This window comes from Crassostrea angulata, chromosome 7 (assembly GCF_025612915.1).
Source record: "Crassostrea angulata isolate pt1a10 chromosome 7, ASM2561291v2, whole genome shotgun sequence".
NCBI lineage: Eukaryota > Metazoa > Mollusca > Bivalvia > Ostreida > Ostreidae > Magallana > Magallana angulata.
The window spans coordinates 34182899-34199095 of record NC_069117.1 but is presented as its reverse complement, the minus strand read 5'-3'; the positions used below and the strand labels follow the sequence as shown (position 1 = coordinate 34199095).

Genomic DNA, 16197 nt, shown 5'->3' with positions numbered 1-16197 from the left:
ATAAAGATGAACGTCTTTGACCTTATTTTTGTTGTTTGTTTCATAACTGTGCCCCTTTCTATATTTAGATGCATTACGAGACTCAGGTAACCGATCGATAGAAGAGTCGCTAGCTGTATTCAGGCCGTCGCCTTGACGACAGTGCATATGCTTGTAGAGCTGGACGTACACATGTTTAACGCCCCACTGTGTTACTGTAACAGAGACATTTTGAATTGTTTCAGTACTGGGAGATGTGTTAATTAAATGGTTCGAATGCATGGTAATTAAACTCAACTTTTCTACAGTACGTATACACGGCCGTCATATAAAGCACAATGTGTATTACTGACATGACAAATGTACGCTGGCAATTTAAACGAACGCGGGATTGCTCCCGATAGAACATTTCTTTTAAAGCAAAACAAAATACTGATTTCCGATGGATATAATATTATCATCGTGGAGATGATTTTAAAAAGTGAACTTAATATTCGTATACGATAATATTTGAATCCAAAGCCGCTATTTTTAAGTAACGGTTATTAGGGATACATGTATTAATTATGACTTGCCCCGCGTTTCACGTTTTTTACTTGCAATGCATCTACAAACGAAAATACCAAACAACCTTCGGCAGCAATTTATAAATAATTTATTACATACTAGTACACAATATTAAAGAGATAATTAAATAAATTGTGCTTTATAATTGTACTCGCTATCTTCCGTGGAAATAATGGCATGGAAAAAATGTTGTTCAAAGTTCATCAAAAACGATGTAGCCTTAGCAATCGAAAATAATTAACAAACTGTATATTGATAGATTGACACATTAACAAACATTCAGACCCGCAATGTATTTTTTGCAAATTCTATAAAATGTAGACTCAATAAGTTAATTTTTCCGTTTGGGGTATTTTGAATCACATGTGTACGCTATGTGTACATGTACATATAGATTAATAGCCATATAGATAAACACTTTCAGTGTTGAATTTTTAAAAGATATTTTGTACATGCAAAGCAATCCAATGCAAGGGCTATTAAATTCGAACAATGTACATACGATAGGGATCGAACTGATACTGGTTCTGCTTGTTCTACAAACAGCGAATGAAATGCGAAGTATTAGGGTGTTATTTTTTAAACAAATAAGTATTGCTCTCTTAAAACCTTGCATTACTAAACAAAGTATTTCATCGGAAGCATTATTAGTTACCTTAGCTGCATATATGTAGCTCTCCTTCTGGAAAAATTGAGTACCATCCGAAATTTTTCATAGCAATAGCTTTCCAAAAAGCTTGCCTGACTACCCAAATTTATTCAATGGAAGCATGCATGTATCAATTAGACTATCTTATAAGAAATGAAATTTAATTTTCGCTGCGGATCATAAATTATTAACTGAACGTGCAGAGTTTAGAAGCAATTTCAATCTTTTTCTTCGATCGAGTGCATGTACCTGTATATCACTGGAAATTAAATCATTTCATTATTTTAAATCATTTTAGGAATGTACATGTATCGAATAATCTCAAACAGCCAAATTGAAAATTGAATTTGTTATATATTAGATGCAAAATCAAAGACATTTTGTTATTTCTAACCATATAGGAAAGGATATTCAAACACGTACATGTAGCATCGTTATTTGAAAGTGTGTGTGTGTGTGGGGGGGGGGGGGGTTTAGGTGGGCAGCTTCATCAAAAAAAAATCTTGACAAGGAATTTAAAAAATGGGGAATTTTGAAAATCCTAATCCGTAGGTGGGAGGGGGTATTTACATTTTAACTTCAATTTAATTCAATTAGAATTACTTTATTTTTTGGTTCCATTTATTACATGCTCCGACAAAAGTGAAAGATCCATGATATCTCTATTTATTATATGACTAGTTAAGAAAATAGAGTGGGTAAGACCATCTACACATCATGTGCTCTGGCCTAACTTGGACTCGCCCACTAATCGGCGAGCCAAAATTATGAATGAGACGTATTATGGCGCGAAGTCTTTCTTTACCATTCACGCAACAGCTGAGATCTCAGATAGATCCATCGGCATAGATCCACTGGGAGGGTGTCAACTAATAACTACATATATTATACTTTGGATTGAATGTTTTAGAAGAAATCTATCGAATTAACATACACACTTAATTGACTAGCAATTGTTAGATGTACATTTACATTTGTACACCGAGTGAAACCCTTTTCCAGATGAATGAAATCGCCCAATTGATCGAAAATCGGGTCACACGTACCCCACTTCGGCGAATTACTTGTACGTAGCCCCTCCAGTAAATATTCCAATTATATGAATTTATATTTGTTTTAATTAATCCAAACTGATGATTCTTTGTTAATGATGATAATCCAACACCAACTATTACTTACATTGTACTACTTAGACAATGTGTATCATCTTGCGATGACACCTCCCTCTTTTTTTTTTGACCTTTCAAATATGGCAATCTATTTTTAAATCAGGATTACACACGTGCAATGTGAAATGCCCTTTTAATTGAACACTCTTGCTCATTGTGCTTATTACATCCCATATAACGTTTTCATCAATTATGAATATAAATGTTGACACATTAAAGATGCATCCTCAGGCAATTATCAATTCAAGCTTGTGGGTCCCCCCCCCCCCCCACTTTTTCTCACAGCAACTAATTTTTTTAAAATTTGCTTATAAAAAATTGAATTATCAAGGATGTAAAAAATTTATATAAAAATAAGGAAATTAGGATTGAAATTGGGAGTTTTTTGTTTTTTTTTGCTTGTCAAGATTTTTTGGATGAGTCTGCCCCCCCCCCCCCACTTTCAAAAAGGATGCTACGTGCCTGCATAAAGATAACAACATTCAAGGGCCTTCCGTCATTTTCAAGCCATGATAAACATGATAAAAAGGACTCTCAAAATAAGAAAATAGACGCAATGTAAACTGCATTCATGGCATATGTTCACATTGTATGATGTGTCTCAAAATTCCTATTTTGGACTCGTCCAAAATAACTACGAAAAAATTAATGAATGAGACATCCTGATTCTGGCGCGGAGTCTTGTAAATGAAATTTCCATTGATCTGAATGGATTTTTCCGTGAGGGTCGGGGTTCTAGGTATAAAAACAAATTTAATCGTTCAAAGTTTTGAATTGTTAACAACGATATATCAGATCGAATGTTTTAGAGCGATTTATAAATCCCAAATACAGTCATTTTTAATCTGTTGACGCGTGAGCATATGTATTAAGTAGGCGGGCATCCCTACACCCTATTAATTGAAGACAAATGAAATCGCGTCCAGCAGAACTCCCTGGCATTTTAGTGTTTGTTATTATAAATTTATGATTTTGTTTGTTAATAACAATTCAACATCAATTATTAATTAACAATGTACACTCTAGTACGCTTATACACAGTTTTGTTGCGATGACCCCCCCCCCTCCCCGGACATTATACCTATTTTTAAATCAGGATTACACACGTGCTTGCATGTGCAGAAGACAATCTGGAACTTAACTGATAACTATATCATCTCTTTGGAGATGTATTTCTCCGTAAGCAAATACGTGTAGTAACTGATACATGCAATTGTGAAAACCATAGAGGAATGCATAATCTGCGCATAATAACTAACTGCTTAATGCAATATTTCTTTTTTCCAACATGTTTTAAGTCAATGATAATATGAAAATATATGCTTGACTTCATATCGGAAATTACTCATTTTCTTTATTCCCCTTTCCAATAAACAAAACAAACCAACAGACCAAATTGATCCAGATAAATAAATTATCAAAAATAAACCTAAAAAACAAACTACACTTTCATCCTTCACCCACAATATTGCCTTTTCGATATTTGTCATCGTGGTAGATCCGTGTAACAATCTATTAAGTAGGTGCTTGCACGACATAGAACCGGCCCTTGCTGATCAACGTTTTCATTAACACATATAAAGGAAAAAAAATATTTAGATTTTTTCTTGGATTTATTTTGATGTAAATAAAAAAGAGAAGAAATTAGTTCTATAATATATATGCGATGTAAATCTTTTTTCCACGCAATATTTCGTATAAAACAACGAAGAGTAGTATCTTGAAACTTCATTCAAAATTTGATTAGACCTTTAAATTGTAAAATGCTAACATTGAAAATTGTGCCCGATTTCTTTTTTTTAAGATAAAACTTTATTTAAAAAACTGATTCTTTGAGACAAAATAAATAAACATAATCAGTTTGATATTCTCTAAGTGCAGTTCTGTAGCTCTTAGTCTGAAAAAGAATCGGATGGACGACCTAGGACCCAGATCGTCCATCCAAATTTCTTGAATATTGCCATTTCTTTCGTACGCGGACGCATGTTGGCCGAATACTCACCAAGACTAAATGGTTTGTATTTTAAGTTTTAACTGCGTTTAAAGGTAATATTGGAATTCCGATAATTTTGATTATGATTAATTAAATAAAAATGGTTAAAATTACCGTCAAATTACCGGCATCGGCCTTCCCCATGCGCGAATCAAGAAGAGTAGGGTGAGGGTTCCAGACCCCACCCCAACCCCCGCAAAATTTCTTTCCATTACATGTACAATATAAAATTACAAAAATATGCCTCGGACATCCCCAGGCAAACTCAAATAACCGTCAGACACTCAACCCCCACCCCAGGAAAATTTTTCTTATCTGCGCATGCCCCCTCCCCCCCCCTCAAAAAACAAAATTATTCTTCAGAACCCCCTGTAAAATTTCCAGGATCTCCGCATACATTCTAAAAGATTCATTGGCCCTTGCTTTCGATAAAAAATGCGAGTAAAATGTTTGGTCTTTTTACGTTCATACCGGGCATACCCACTGTGTGATTATAATCGTCGTCCATATTCTGTGTATATTGAGTCAATTATGATGATTCGATAAGTTTCTCAAAATAAAATGCACATGCAAAAAAACAACATGCGGCGAATCAAACTTCAGACAACTTTTAAAGATCTGTATTTGCTTATATACATGTACTTTGTTTCTTTTACACAGTGTTTATACATCTAATATTGCACCATGGTCAGGTATCAATTTTTATATTACGTCACAAGAATGACGCAGCTACGACGGAAGACCTAATCGTTGCTTGCAACGAGCTCGTCTCTAGTTTTTAATAATTATTGTGAGATTTGATTTTGATATTATATCTTAATTTACACATAAACAGAATATTCCTATTGTTCTTTCTGTGTTACTTACACTTAACAACAATTATTAAAAATGATAAAAACCTGTAAAAAATCTCCTTATTTTGATATGAGTAACCGGTTAATCGTTCAGAATGAATTGAAGTTAAACAATTTGCAATTCTGCAATTGATCACCATCCTTACCATAGAAAGCATAAATATGATATTTTGATTTCAGGATGTGTGTATTTCTGCTGTGAAAGAGAAGGACATAGAGGCCAAGTTGACTCAGGTGGTTAATGACTGGACAGGGAGGATTCTCAGTTTCTCCAATTTCAAAGCCAGAGGAGAACTCCTGCTGAAAGGGGGCGAAACATCAGAAATTATAACATTTCTGGAGGACAGCTTAATGGTTCTGAGCTCCCTGCTCAGTAACAGGTATATGGAAAATACTGACCATGCTGTTTTTTAGGGTCTCTAAGAGACATTTTTTGAGAAGTTTTGGATAGTTTAGTTTTAAACATAAACATGCTATTGTCACTTTAGGTTATAACAACATATGCAGTTGAAAGTGTAACCTTTATATTTTAGATGGGAGTCCTCCATTAATTGATTAGGAATTTACCTTAGATTTTGAGATTACTTGTGCAAAGTGTAGCAGAAAGTTGAAAATGTTTGTTGGTTTTGTTCCAGATATAATGCTCCTTTCAAGAAGACAATTCAGGAGTGGGTAGCAAAACTGTCAAATACAACTGACATTCTTGAGAACTGGCTCATTGTACAGAATTTATGGGTGTATTTAGAGGCAGTATTTGTTGGAGGGGATATTGCCAAACAACTTCCTCAGGTAATGTACTTAAAATATGCATTCTGATTTTGTCCCAAACCTGCCAAACCTTAGCTAATATATTTTTATAGCAATGTACCTCATTATCTCTCTCTTTTTAGAAGAACTTTGAGACTACTTATCATTTTTACCTAAAAGTTCATTAACAATTGTGGGGCCGGCCGATCCAAATATTAATTTAATGAGTATATGTGTGAAATTGATTAAGTATATGTACGAAATTGATCTTTTTGATTTCTTCAGGAAGCAAAAAGGTTTCAAAACATTGACAAGTCTTGGGTGAAGATAATGCAGCGTGCTCATGAGTGTACAAATGTAGTTCATTGTTGTGTTGGAGATGAAACCCTTGGCCAGCTTCTTCCACATCTGCTTGAACAACTGGAGTTGTGCCAGAAATCACTGACAGGGTAGGTCCTTCCTTTTTCAAACAATGTAGATTTCAAAATATTTTTTAACAGTTAATACTGGGGTTTTTTTAAAACTAGACTTTTTTAAAACTAGACTTATGAGCTTTTTGTATTGTTGTATTGTTAGTATTGTATACATTTGATATAATGAATGTCCTATTACAGCTACCTAGAAAAGAAAAGACTTGTTTTTCCAAGATTTTTCTTCATATCTGATCCAGCTCTTTTAGAAATTCTTGGTCAGGCTAGTGATTCTCATACCATCCAGGTAAGCTGATAGTTTGCATGAAGAATTTTAAGTCTTTGGACAAGTAAAACCAAGACAGAAATGAAATTTTATGATTAAAGGGAGAAAGCCATGAATCATTTGATAGCAATAACATCGTTGCTCATTATCTTAATGCTGCCATAAATGAAGAACATGAATTTTAAAAGTGGTATACATTTGATTCTTAAAACTTTTTTTATAGTTTAGCATTAATATTTGTGTTACTGATTTAATGTTTGAAAATGTGCCATAATATTACGGGTAATATTTTAAATTTCTCTGTTTCAGTCTCACCTTTTAGGCATTTTTGAAAATGTCAATGAAGTAGAGTTTCATGAAAAAGACTATGACAGGATTCTTTCCGTTTTATCGAGAGAGGGAGAAAAGATTATGGTATTTATTGATGAAGATGAGTAGTTGTTTGAAACTGGTTTTAAATAAAATTGGAAAGATGCTGATTTCCATGTATTTGATTATTTATTTTAAAGCTGGAATCAGCTGTCATTGCTAAAGGAAATGTTGAAGTATGGATAGGAGACCTGCTCAAGGAACAACAGAAATCCCTTCATGGAGTTATACGTGATGCTTGGAGAAACATTATCACCCCAGAGTTTGAGTTAATGGGATTCTTAGCAAATTTTCCTGCACAGGTAAAACTTGTTATTGCTTTGAAACAAAATTAAGACTTTAACATTATCCTTCCTTTGCAGACATGTAAAGCTTCAATTGTCTTAGCACATACCATTTATTCCTTGTTTGTACCCTTCCTCAAGCTAGAAACATGAATGTAAACTATGCTTCCTTTTCTATTTACCCTCACTAGTGATTTTAGCTCTCCTGAGCAAAAAATTGCAAAGTGTCTGCATGGAGCCATGCATCTTTATCAAATTTATTATAGTGTTCAGGAAAACAGAGCTTGATTGGTGTATGACTAAACAGGTATGACTTTAGAGGTGTGTTCAACAGAGAGAGAGTGCTTGCCAAAATTTGTGTTGCAGGTATAGGGAAACTCTGTTGAACACGTCCCAGGAATGTATCGGACACTTTCTACAATTGGTTAAAGATTTTTGTGTATGGACTTCTATGTGATTTTTGATGTTGCGTCCTTCATACTTTTTGCACTGTGAACAATAATACAGTCCATGATTTTACACGAGTGTGTATTGTATACATATACACAAGATACTTTACAGTATATGCAGTAAGAAAAAGTAATTTTTGAAAGGCCCTTGAAAGATGATCATGAAGTATGAATCTGGTCATTTTAATTCTGTGAAGGCAGATTTATAAAAAGCAATAAATAGAAGATAATCCTATGTCTAAAGTAATTCTCATTCTTATAATTTGTCTAGGTTGGACTTCTTGGAATCCAAATGGTTTGGACAAAGGATGCAGAATATGCTTTGCAGCATACAAGAGGAGACAAGAAAATTATGCCCACTACAAATCAAAGATTCCTTGACATGTTGAACCGCTTGATTGAACAAACAACACATGACTTGACAAAAATGGAAAGAGTGAAATATGAAACACTTGTTACCATTCATGTGCATCAGAGAGACATCTTTGATGACTTGGTATAGTTCCATATACATTTTGATTAGAATGTTGGTTTTTAAGATTATCTTATAGATAATATATATCTTCCTAAATTTTGCTAAAGCATGAATGATAATTAAAAGGAGGTATTGTCCTTGCATCAATCAATGCCTGCAATTTGAATTGATTTATAATTTCTTTTTTTCAGACTAGGATGCATATAAAATCCCCCACAGATTTTGAGTGGTTGAAACAAGCAAGGTTTTATTTCAAGGAGGACACAGATCAGTGCATTGTTCAGATAACAGATGTGGATTTCATTTATCAGAATGAGTTTCTTGGTTGTACTGACAGACTTGTCATCACCCCACTCACAGATAGGTAAGGCCTCTAGGAGGTTATCATTTATGTCCCCAATTTTAAGAGAATCCTGACATCCATCATCCCACTTTTGTGTTTGGGTCATAGGATACATACCAGCAGCTTTTATTGGGCACAAATAATATGAACTGAGGGTGTGTCATGACCCTGACTTGATGTCATTATGTCAAGGTCACATAATTATCAACACAACATTTAGTTTAGAAAGAGAAGGCAGGATATTAGTCCTTTCTAACAGGTCTGTTATAGATCAGTATTGAAATCACTAAAAGTCTACATATAGATATACATTTTGTGAAACAGGTGCTACATTACCCTTGCCCAGGCTTTAGGGATGTCCATGGGAGGAGCTCCAGCTGGACCAGCAGGAACGGGCAAAACCGAAACCACCAAAGACATGGGCAAAGCTCTGGGCAAGTATGTGGTGGTCTTCAACTGTTCAGATCAAATGGACTTCAGAGGACTTGGCAGAATATACAAAGGTAGAGCTAATTTGAAAAATAAGACTCCATGAATATTTCATATTGATTTGTTCTGGCTCATTGGATTTTCTTCATGATGACCAAATTTTAAGTCAGTTCAGTTGTTTTCTGTTCAAATGATAATTCCAGTAACTCGAGTATTAGACGCCCTATAAAACAAAAAAAGTTTTCTGCAATAATAGGTCACTGGAATCTGACCTTTTATGATCCATATGTCTGTTGCCTTCTGTCATCTTAATTTTTTAGCTTCTCAAATGCAACTATAACCAAAATTTTCATCTTTTTTATTCCCCAACTCGGAAGGAGAGGGGTTATACTGTTTTACCCTCGTGTCTGTCTGTTCGTCTGTAAAAAAAAATTCTGTCAAATTTTTCACAGTAACTGTTTACCACAGATGTTTGAAATTTTAACACACTCTTTGTTAAGGCATGCTATATGGTGGGATTTATTTTTTGACCAAAAGGACATCAACTTTCTGCTAAATGGCAACTTTTGTTTATTTTTTAGCCGTAATGGTTAAACAAGTTTTCTTCAAAGATTTCTTAGCAACTATTAATTGCATATGCTTGAAATTTTAACATAGTCTATGTTTAGGCAAGTCACATTGTGGATTTATTTTTGTACCAATCAGACGTCAACTTCCTGTAAAAGAATGACTGTTAATTTTTAGTCTAAATTTTCAAACAAATGTCTGTCAAAGATTTCGCAGCAATTAATAGTTGCAGATATTTGCTTTTGGTGGGATTTATATTTGTACCAATTGGACATCAACTTCCAGTTAAGCGTCGACTTTGCTTATTTTGTATACTCGCATCTAAGCGGGGGTATTTCTAGTAAGCATTGGTTCACCCATATCTTATTGTTTGAATCAAAGGTTTAGCTCAGTCTGGTTCCTGGGGATGCTTTGATGAGTTCAACAGAATTGAATTACCTGTCTTATCTGTAGCAGCTCAACAAATCTATATTGTCCTTAATGCTAAGAAAGACAGGAAACGGGAGTTCATCTTCACTGATGGAGATATAGTTGAATTAAATCCAGAATTTGGAATATTCCTCACAATGGTGGGTTCCATAAATCATATAATCTATCCTTTGTGATGTTTTTGTGCATTCAGTGCATTTAGAGTAATATTTACTCAATTCCTTGCAGAATCCTGGATATGCAGGTAGACAAGAACTGCCTGAAAATTTGAAAGTTCAGTTCAGAACAGTGGCCATGATGGTCCCAGACAGACAGATTATCATGCGGGTCAAACTTGCTAGCTGTGGGTTTTTGGAAAATGTTCTTTTAGCCCAAAAATTTTATACTCTTTACAAACTGTGTGAAGAACAATTGTCAAAGCAAGTGAGTGCAGTAGTTGGTTTATTTTTTTAAAAAATCATTACTGATTGTACAGTATTATTCTGCAATGCATGTACATGTATTATATGGCTGGTAAATATAAATGACTGAATTGTTTCATCAGTACATGTACGTCCAAGGATTTACGATTTTCTTTTGGTAGGTTCATTATGACTTTGGGTTGAGGAATATATTGTCAGTACTGAGAACTTTGGGAGCCAATAAGAGAGCTCGCCCCAATGATACAGAAAACACAATTGTGATGAGAGTTTTGAGGGACATGAATTTATCCAAGCTGGTAATCATTTCTTACTTTTTGAATAAAAAGACATCAGTGGTCATTTTGTGCACCAATCTTTTCCTTCCTTATCTGGTCAAATTGAAATCTGCAGACTGTCATTATCTTTAACTTGACTTTTTGGTTTTTTTAATCTTTATGTGTATGTAAAAAATTTTACCTTCTGTCAGGTCGATGAAGATGAGCCACTGTTTATGAGCTTGATAGCTGATCTGTTTCCTGGAATTGTGTTGGACAGTGCTACCTATGCAGAACTGCAGGTAGCCATTGCCAAACAGGTAGAAAATGCTGTTCTGATTAATCATCCATCCTGGAACCTGAAAATTGTACAGGTAAGTGTGCAAGTATTTAAAAAAAAAAAAACAGTATTTGCGGCATTCTTATTTCTATGTCTTTGCTTTGTGATTCTTGCACTAAAATGTTTTTTGAAAAGCTTCGGAAAGATTAGTTCCAGAAAACCACAACATGCAATTCAAAAATATACTTTTTTCTTCCATAATGTACAAGCTATATGAAACCCAAAGAGTGCGACATGGAATGATGACACTAGGGCCCAGTGGTGCTGGAAAAACTTGCTGTATTCATGTGCTGATGAAGGCTATGACTGAATGTGGAGCACCACACAGAGAAATGAGAATGAATCCAAAAGCTATTACTGCTCCCCAGATGTTTGGTCGACTGGATGTGGCTACAAATGATTGGACAGATGGAATCTTCTCTACTCTCTGGAGGAGAACACTAAAAGCCAAAAAAGGTTTCATTTATGTTTACTTATGTTGGTTTTAAAGAAAAAAGGAGGGTTAAAATAGATACATACTTACTGCCTTAATGAGGATGTATGCAAATTCATTGTCCTCCAAAACGGCAACTATTTCCCGAGCCAAAAAAGACTGCTATTCAGATAGCTATTCTCCATGGGCAGATAGCATGAAAACTATATCATGGTTAGATAGAATAGCATGTAAATTCCTAATTTTACATAGAAATATACACAGAGAGGATCCTCAAGTAGTGTAGATTCAAGTTTTTCAAATCTTGATCCCCAACATTTTGTAATATACTATGTTAAGGTGCAGGACTCATGACCGAAAGATTGTGGGTTCGAATCTTGGCCGCGGCAAGTCGACGTTGTGTCCTTGGGAAAGACACTTTACATGTATTTCCTCACTCCACCCAAGTGTAAAATGGGTACCTGGCTATAGACAGTGAAAGATATTGTCGGAATGTGAGTGTTTGAGCGCCTTAACAGCTGCCGCACTGCGAAGGCTCTGGAATGCTTTAAGGTCTGCTGGGGTAATAATTGTAAAGCGCTTAGAGAAATGGTTCGCCAATTTTAAAAGCGCTATATAAAAACTTGCAATTATTTATAATTATTATTATTAAAAAACATCTTTAAAAATTATTTACTCAAAAGCCTATTGGCCAGAAATATCTATCAATTTATCTTCTAGTAATGTAGATTTAAGTTTTGTTAAATCATGATCCTCAGTGATCAGTAGGTAAGGGGAAATCAAATTATCAAAGGAAGCTGTTATTCTGTTGTAGCCAGCTGCAATAATGTAGCCCTCTCCTGATGTTTTAATTAAAAAAATTTTTTTTTTGGGGGGGGGGGGGGGGGGGGGTAAACATCTGATATAAAAATCAAAGTGGGCTACATTTGTGCAGCTAGGTTGTAGCATTATCAGGTTGTTCAAGTTTGTTCAAATGGTGAACAATTGGGATAAGGTAGGACAACAATGGTTATAAAAATTTTACATAGGAATAAATTGAGAAAAATCTTTGAAAGTCTTCTTTTAAAATGCCATTTGACAGAGAAGCTAATACTTGTGTTGAATCACTCTCTGGTAGTGTAGATTCAAGTTTGTTCAAATCATGATGCCCTGGTGTAAGGAGGAGAGGGCTTCAATTAGTTGTGTGTATGTATGAGTGTGAATTTTTGAATTGGAGTAAATAAAGAAAAATCTTTGAAAATCTTATTCTCCAAAACTGAAACAACAATAAACTGTATCTTTTTTAGGAGAAAATATATGGATTGTATTAGATGGACCTGTAGATGCAATTTGGATTGAAAACTTGAACTCTGTTCTTGATGACAATAAAACCCTGACTCTGGCCAATGGTGATCGTATCCCAATGTCTCCTGCCTGTAAAGTTGTGTTTGAAGTCCACAACATTGACAATGCTTCACCAGCCACTGTGTCCAGAAATGGTATGGTGTACATGAGTTCTTCAGCACTAGATTGGAGACCAATTTTGATGGTAAGTCCATAATGGTTACATTTTCATTGTCTTATCACTTTAGATTCATTTGACAGAACTACTTCCTATTTATGGACAGTTTTTAAGCGCTTTTATTATTTGATTGATTAATTTCTAGCACTCTGATATTTAACAGTCTAGAAAAAATTGCACTTTATATATATTCACCTGCATATGACCTATTGTATAAGGGGAATACAACATTTGATTTTTTCTATATTGGCCTAAATATGGATTAGGAAATTCCAAAATACTACAATTGATAATTACTTTACTGCATCGTCCAATGAAATATAACTTTTTTCAATGTGTTTGGCTATGGCTTTACACTCAAAGGTGATGAAGTTTTCTTCGCTTAATAACACTCAGTTTGATATATCTGTATCAATTCGTCTTTATAACTAGATAAATAATGCCGTTTTTTTTTTTTTATCAATACAGGGATTAAGCTACTTAGAAGTACAATACATGTACTGTGGAATCATTAGAATTCGTGGTGGCTCAATTTTTGTGGTATTCGTTGGTAGCCCTTTCCCATGAAGTTACAACCTCAACGAAAACAAATTTAAGAAGAGATGCTAGCGTTACTGAAACTGGAAACCGACGCATCCACGAAATTACATCCCCACGAATAAGCAAAAAACCCATACTCCACGAAAATTGGCCCCCACGAAATTAAATGATTCCACAGTATTCACCAAGCCCAACAAAAAAAAAAAACAGGATCGAATAATTGTTTAGCGTCCTTTACACATGGACATATTTTACTTGCCAGGTACAATTTAAACACTTTTAAAATGATTGTTGAACCATTTTAAGAAGCCAAACTTACAATTTATCTGAAGGTTATAATAAATTTGTAATTGTATGCACCGAAAGGTTATAAATATTTTCCACTCACATGTCAAGGGACGACTGAGATATTTTCTACATTACCTAAATTCAATTTGGTCTTCCCATTAACCAGAGCTATCGTTACTGAAAGAGTTATCTTCCCTTATAGCAAGTATGCATCACTTCCGCTTAATCAAATATAAGATATCAGTACGGGAGTTTACAAATACGATCCGCGAGTTTTCCTACAACAAAAACATTTGATAATATTTAAATCACAAAACAAAAGTGTGAAGTGATATAATTTTATTTTTTTATTGTTGTTTGTCAACATTTTCTGTCAGACTGCTCCTCGCCCCAACTGCACACTCTTTATCAAAATACGATGTTTGCACTAGCCCTTTGAGCTGCATTTTATTGAAATGCCATGCTTTCATGAAATAATAAACTTGAAGTTGGTATTGGTATCCAACAAGGCACCGATGGTAATCAATTCAGGCAGCTGGATACCTATCATGCAGGATGTTTTATCAATGAAAAGCATTCAAATTTCTCAACAAAACAGATTTGTTGTATTAAATAAATATTCCAGGATAAAGAGGTGTCAAATCTTAACTTCCATGCATACTCTAAGTGCTCAGCAAATAAATCCACTCTTTACGTAATCATTCAATATTATTTCATTGCAAGCATGTATTTTGATGCAAATTCGCACTGACTTGAAATCGTGAAAGCTTGTTCATCACTTTACCTTCATTTTTGCTATTTCGGGCTGGTTTATCAAAAATGAAAGTAAGTTTTTATTAATTTTAGAAAAATTACTTATAAGGTAAAATTCATTTTTAGCTTATGGATGTCATATCACATATGTTGAAATACCAAAGGTGTAAACAGTTACTTTGGTGAAGGCACTTGGCAAAATGTCTTAATTTATAAGTATAGATATATGTAGATATAAGCATTGAATGCTTTGTGTTGGATGTGCAGACAAATCATCATACTGTGCTAATGCACAGTATTCAGTCTGTCTGCACAGCTTTGGTGTGTAATAGGAAAAATATGCATTCAAAGCTAAATTGAAAACATATGTGGCTGAACTTGGAATTGAGCCTTGGACCCCTGCAACTCTAGTCAGGAGCTCTACCAGTGAGATACCCAGGCCAATGTCCTTAGTCCACATTGCCCCAACTACTACAATATGTATATATTTGTGGTGAATGGTTTTACTGCATGAGTATTGCATCATTGACATATTTTACCCCAATGAACTTCGTATGTTGCTCAACAAAAAAAAATGGCTTTCACTGAATATTGATGAAACCAGTTAAATCTGTAGTAAAATGATATTTTGCCATTGTTTTAAGGGTTGGCTGCTGACAAGAAATTCCCAGGAAAGTGAATTTTTGTTGACTCTTTTTGACAAAATATTTGATGATCTGTATCACTACATCAACACAACCTTGTCACCAAAAATGGAGACCTTGCAGTGCAACCAAATTGTGCAGGTAAAATGTAACTACAGTAAAATGAGAAATAAGTATGACTGATGAAGAAAAAAAAATATTGCAATTTAATTTTATGAAAAATATGTTGATTTTTGAAGGCTTGCAATTTACTTGAGGGATTGATCCCAAAGAAGGATGACAAAGGCACTCTTCCTGCTTTTCACCTTGAGAAACTGTTCATTTTTGCCCTGATGTGGAGTTTGGGTGCATTGCTGGAGCTGGATGATCGTGCAAAAATGGAAGAATTCCTTGCAAAACATCAAAGTGCTCTGGATTTACCTCCCATTAAGGAAGGAGAGACTATATTTGAATATGTTGTGGATGATCATGGTATATGACCATTATTAATCGCAGTGTGATTAAATATTTGCACACAAAGTTATTAATTTATTGCCTTTTATGGAGGTTTTAGAGTACCAGTAATAGGCTTATATTTATAAATATAAACTTTTTCCTGGAATATTTTAATGAGATAGGGGTGTGTATTAGTGTACACCATAATAAGTTTTTTTGTCCCAGCATTGGCATACTGTAATTTGTATATAGGTAATGATATCATAACCATGATACCATGTTTAATGCTCTATTTGAAGAATTATGAAGAAATTATTGTAGGGGTGTAAAATATTTTTAAAAAATGTTAATATATATATTTAGAATCCATTGATATATAATTTTTTTAAAAAATGCATGACCATGGTAGTGTGAGATGAGTCTTTCCCATTGTACTACAACCATGCATACAAAGAACTGGGTACGGTAAACACCAAAATCGGCCCTGTTTTCAAAATTAATGAAATTTTAAGTGAAATATTTGGGGAATTAACCGGTTTCAAAACAGTTTGATTTTTTAAAATATCTCGTACGGTTTCCATATAATAG

General features: G+C 34.3%; 1 protein-coding gene across 3 annotated transcripts in view; it reads left to right on the top strand.

Moving 5' to 3' along the window:
- LOC128155461 (dynein axonemal heavy chain 8-like) overlaps positions 1–16197 on the top strand; it is a 160603-nt gene that overhangs the window by 87032 nt on the left and 57374 nt on the right. For all 3 annotated transcript variants that reach the window (XR_008239603.1, XM_052817170.1, XM_052817169.1), the window contains exons 33-49: positions 5392–5591; positions 5847–6000; positions 6244–6407; positions 6573–6675; positions 6964–7068; positions 7164–7325; positions 8028–8252; positions 8423–8595; positions 8899–9077; positions 9952–10139; positions 10228–10422; positions 10583–10717; positions 10888–11049; positions 11225–11471; positions 12735–12976; positions 15175–15315; positions 15414–15645. Coding sequence is in view for 2 of the 3 variants with exons in the window: in XM_052817170.1 (XP_052673130.1) it covers positions 5392–5591; positions 5847–6000; positions 6244–6407; positions 6573–6675; positions 6964–7068; positions 7164–7325; positions 8028–8252; positions 8423–8595; positions 8899–9077; positions 9952–10139; positions 10228–10422; positions 10583–10717; positions 10888–11049; positions 11225–11471; positions 12735–12976; positions 15175–15315; positions 15414–15645 (3007 nt within the window). In the remaining variant the exon portion in view is untranslated. The remainder of the gene's footprint in view (positions 1–5391; positions 5592–5846; positions 6001–6243; positions 6408–6572; positions 6676–6963; positions 7069–7163; positions 7326–8027; positions 8253–8422; positions 8596–8898; positions 9078–9951; positions 10140–10227; positions 10423–10582; positions 10718–10887; positions 11050–11224; positions 11472–12734; positions 12977–15174; positions 15316–15413; positions 15646–16197) is intronic.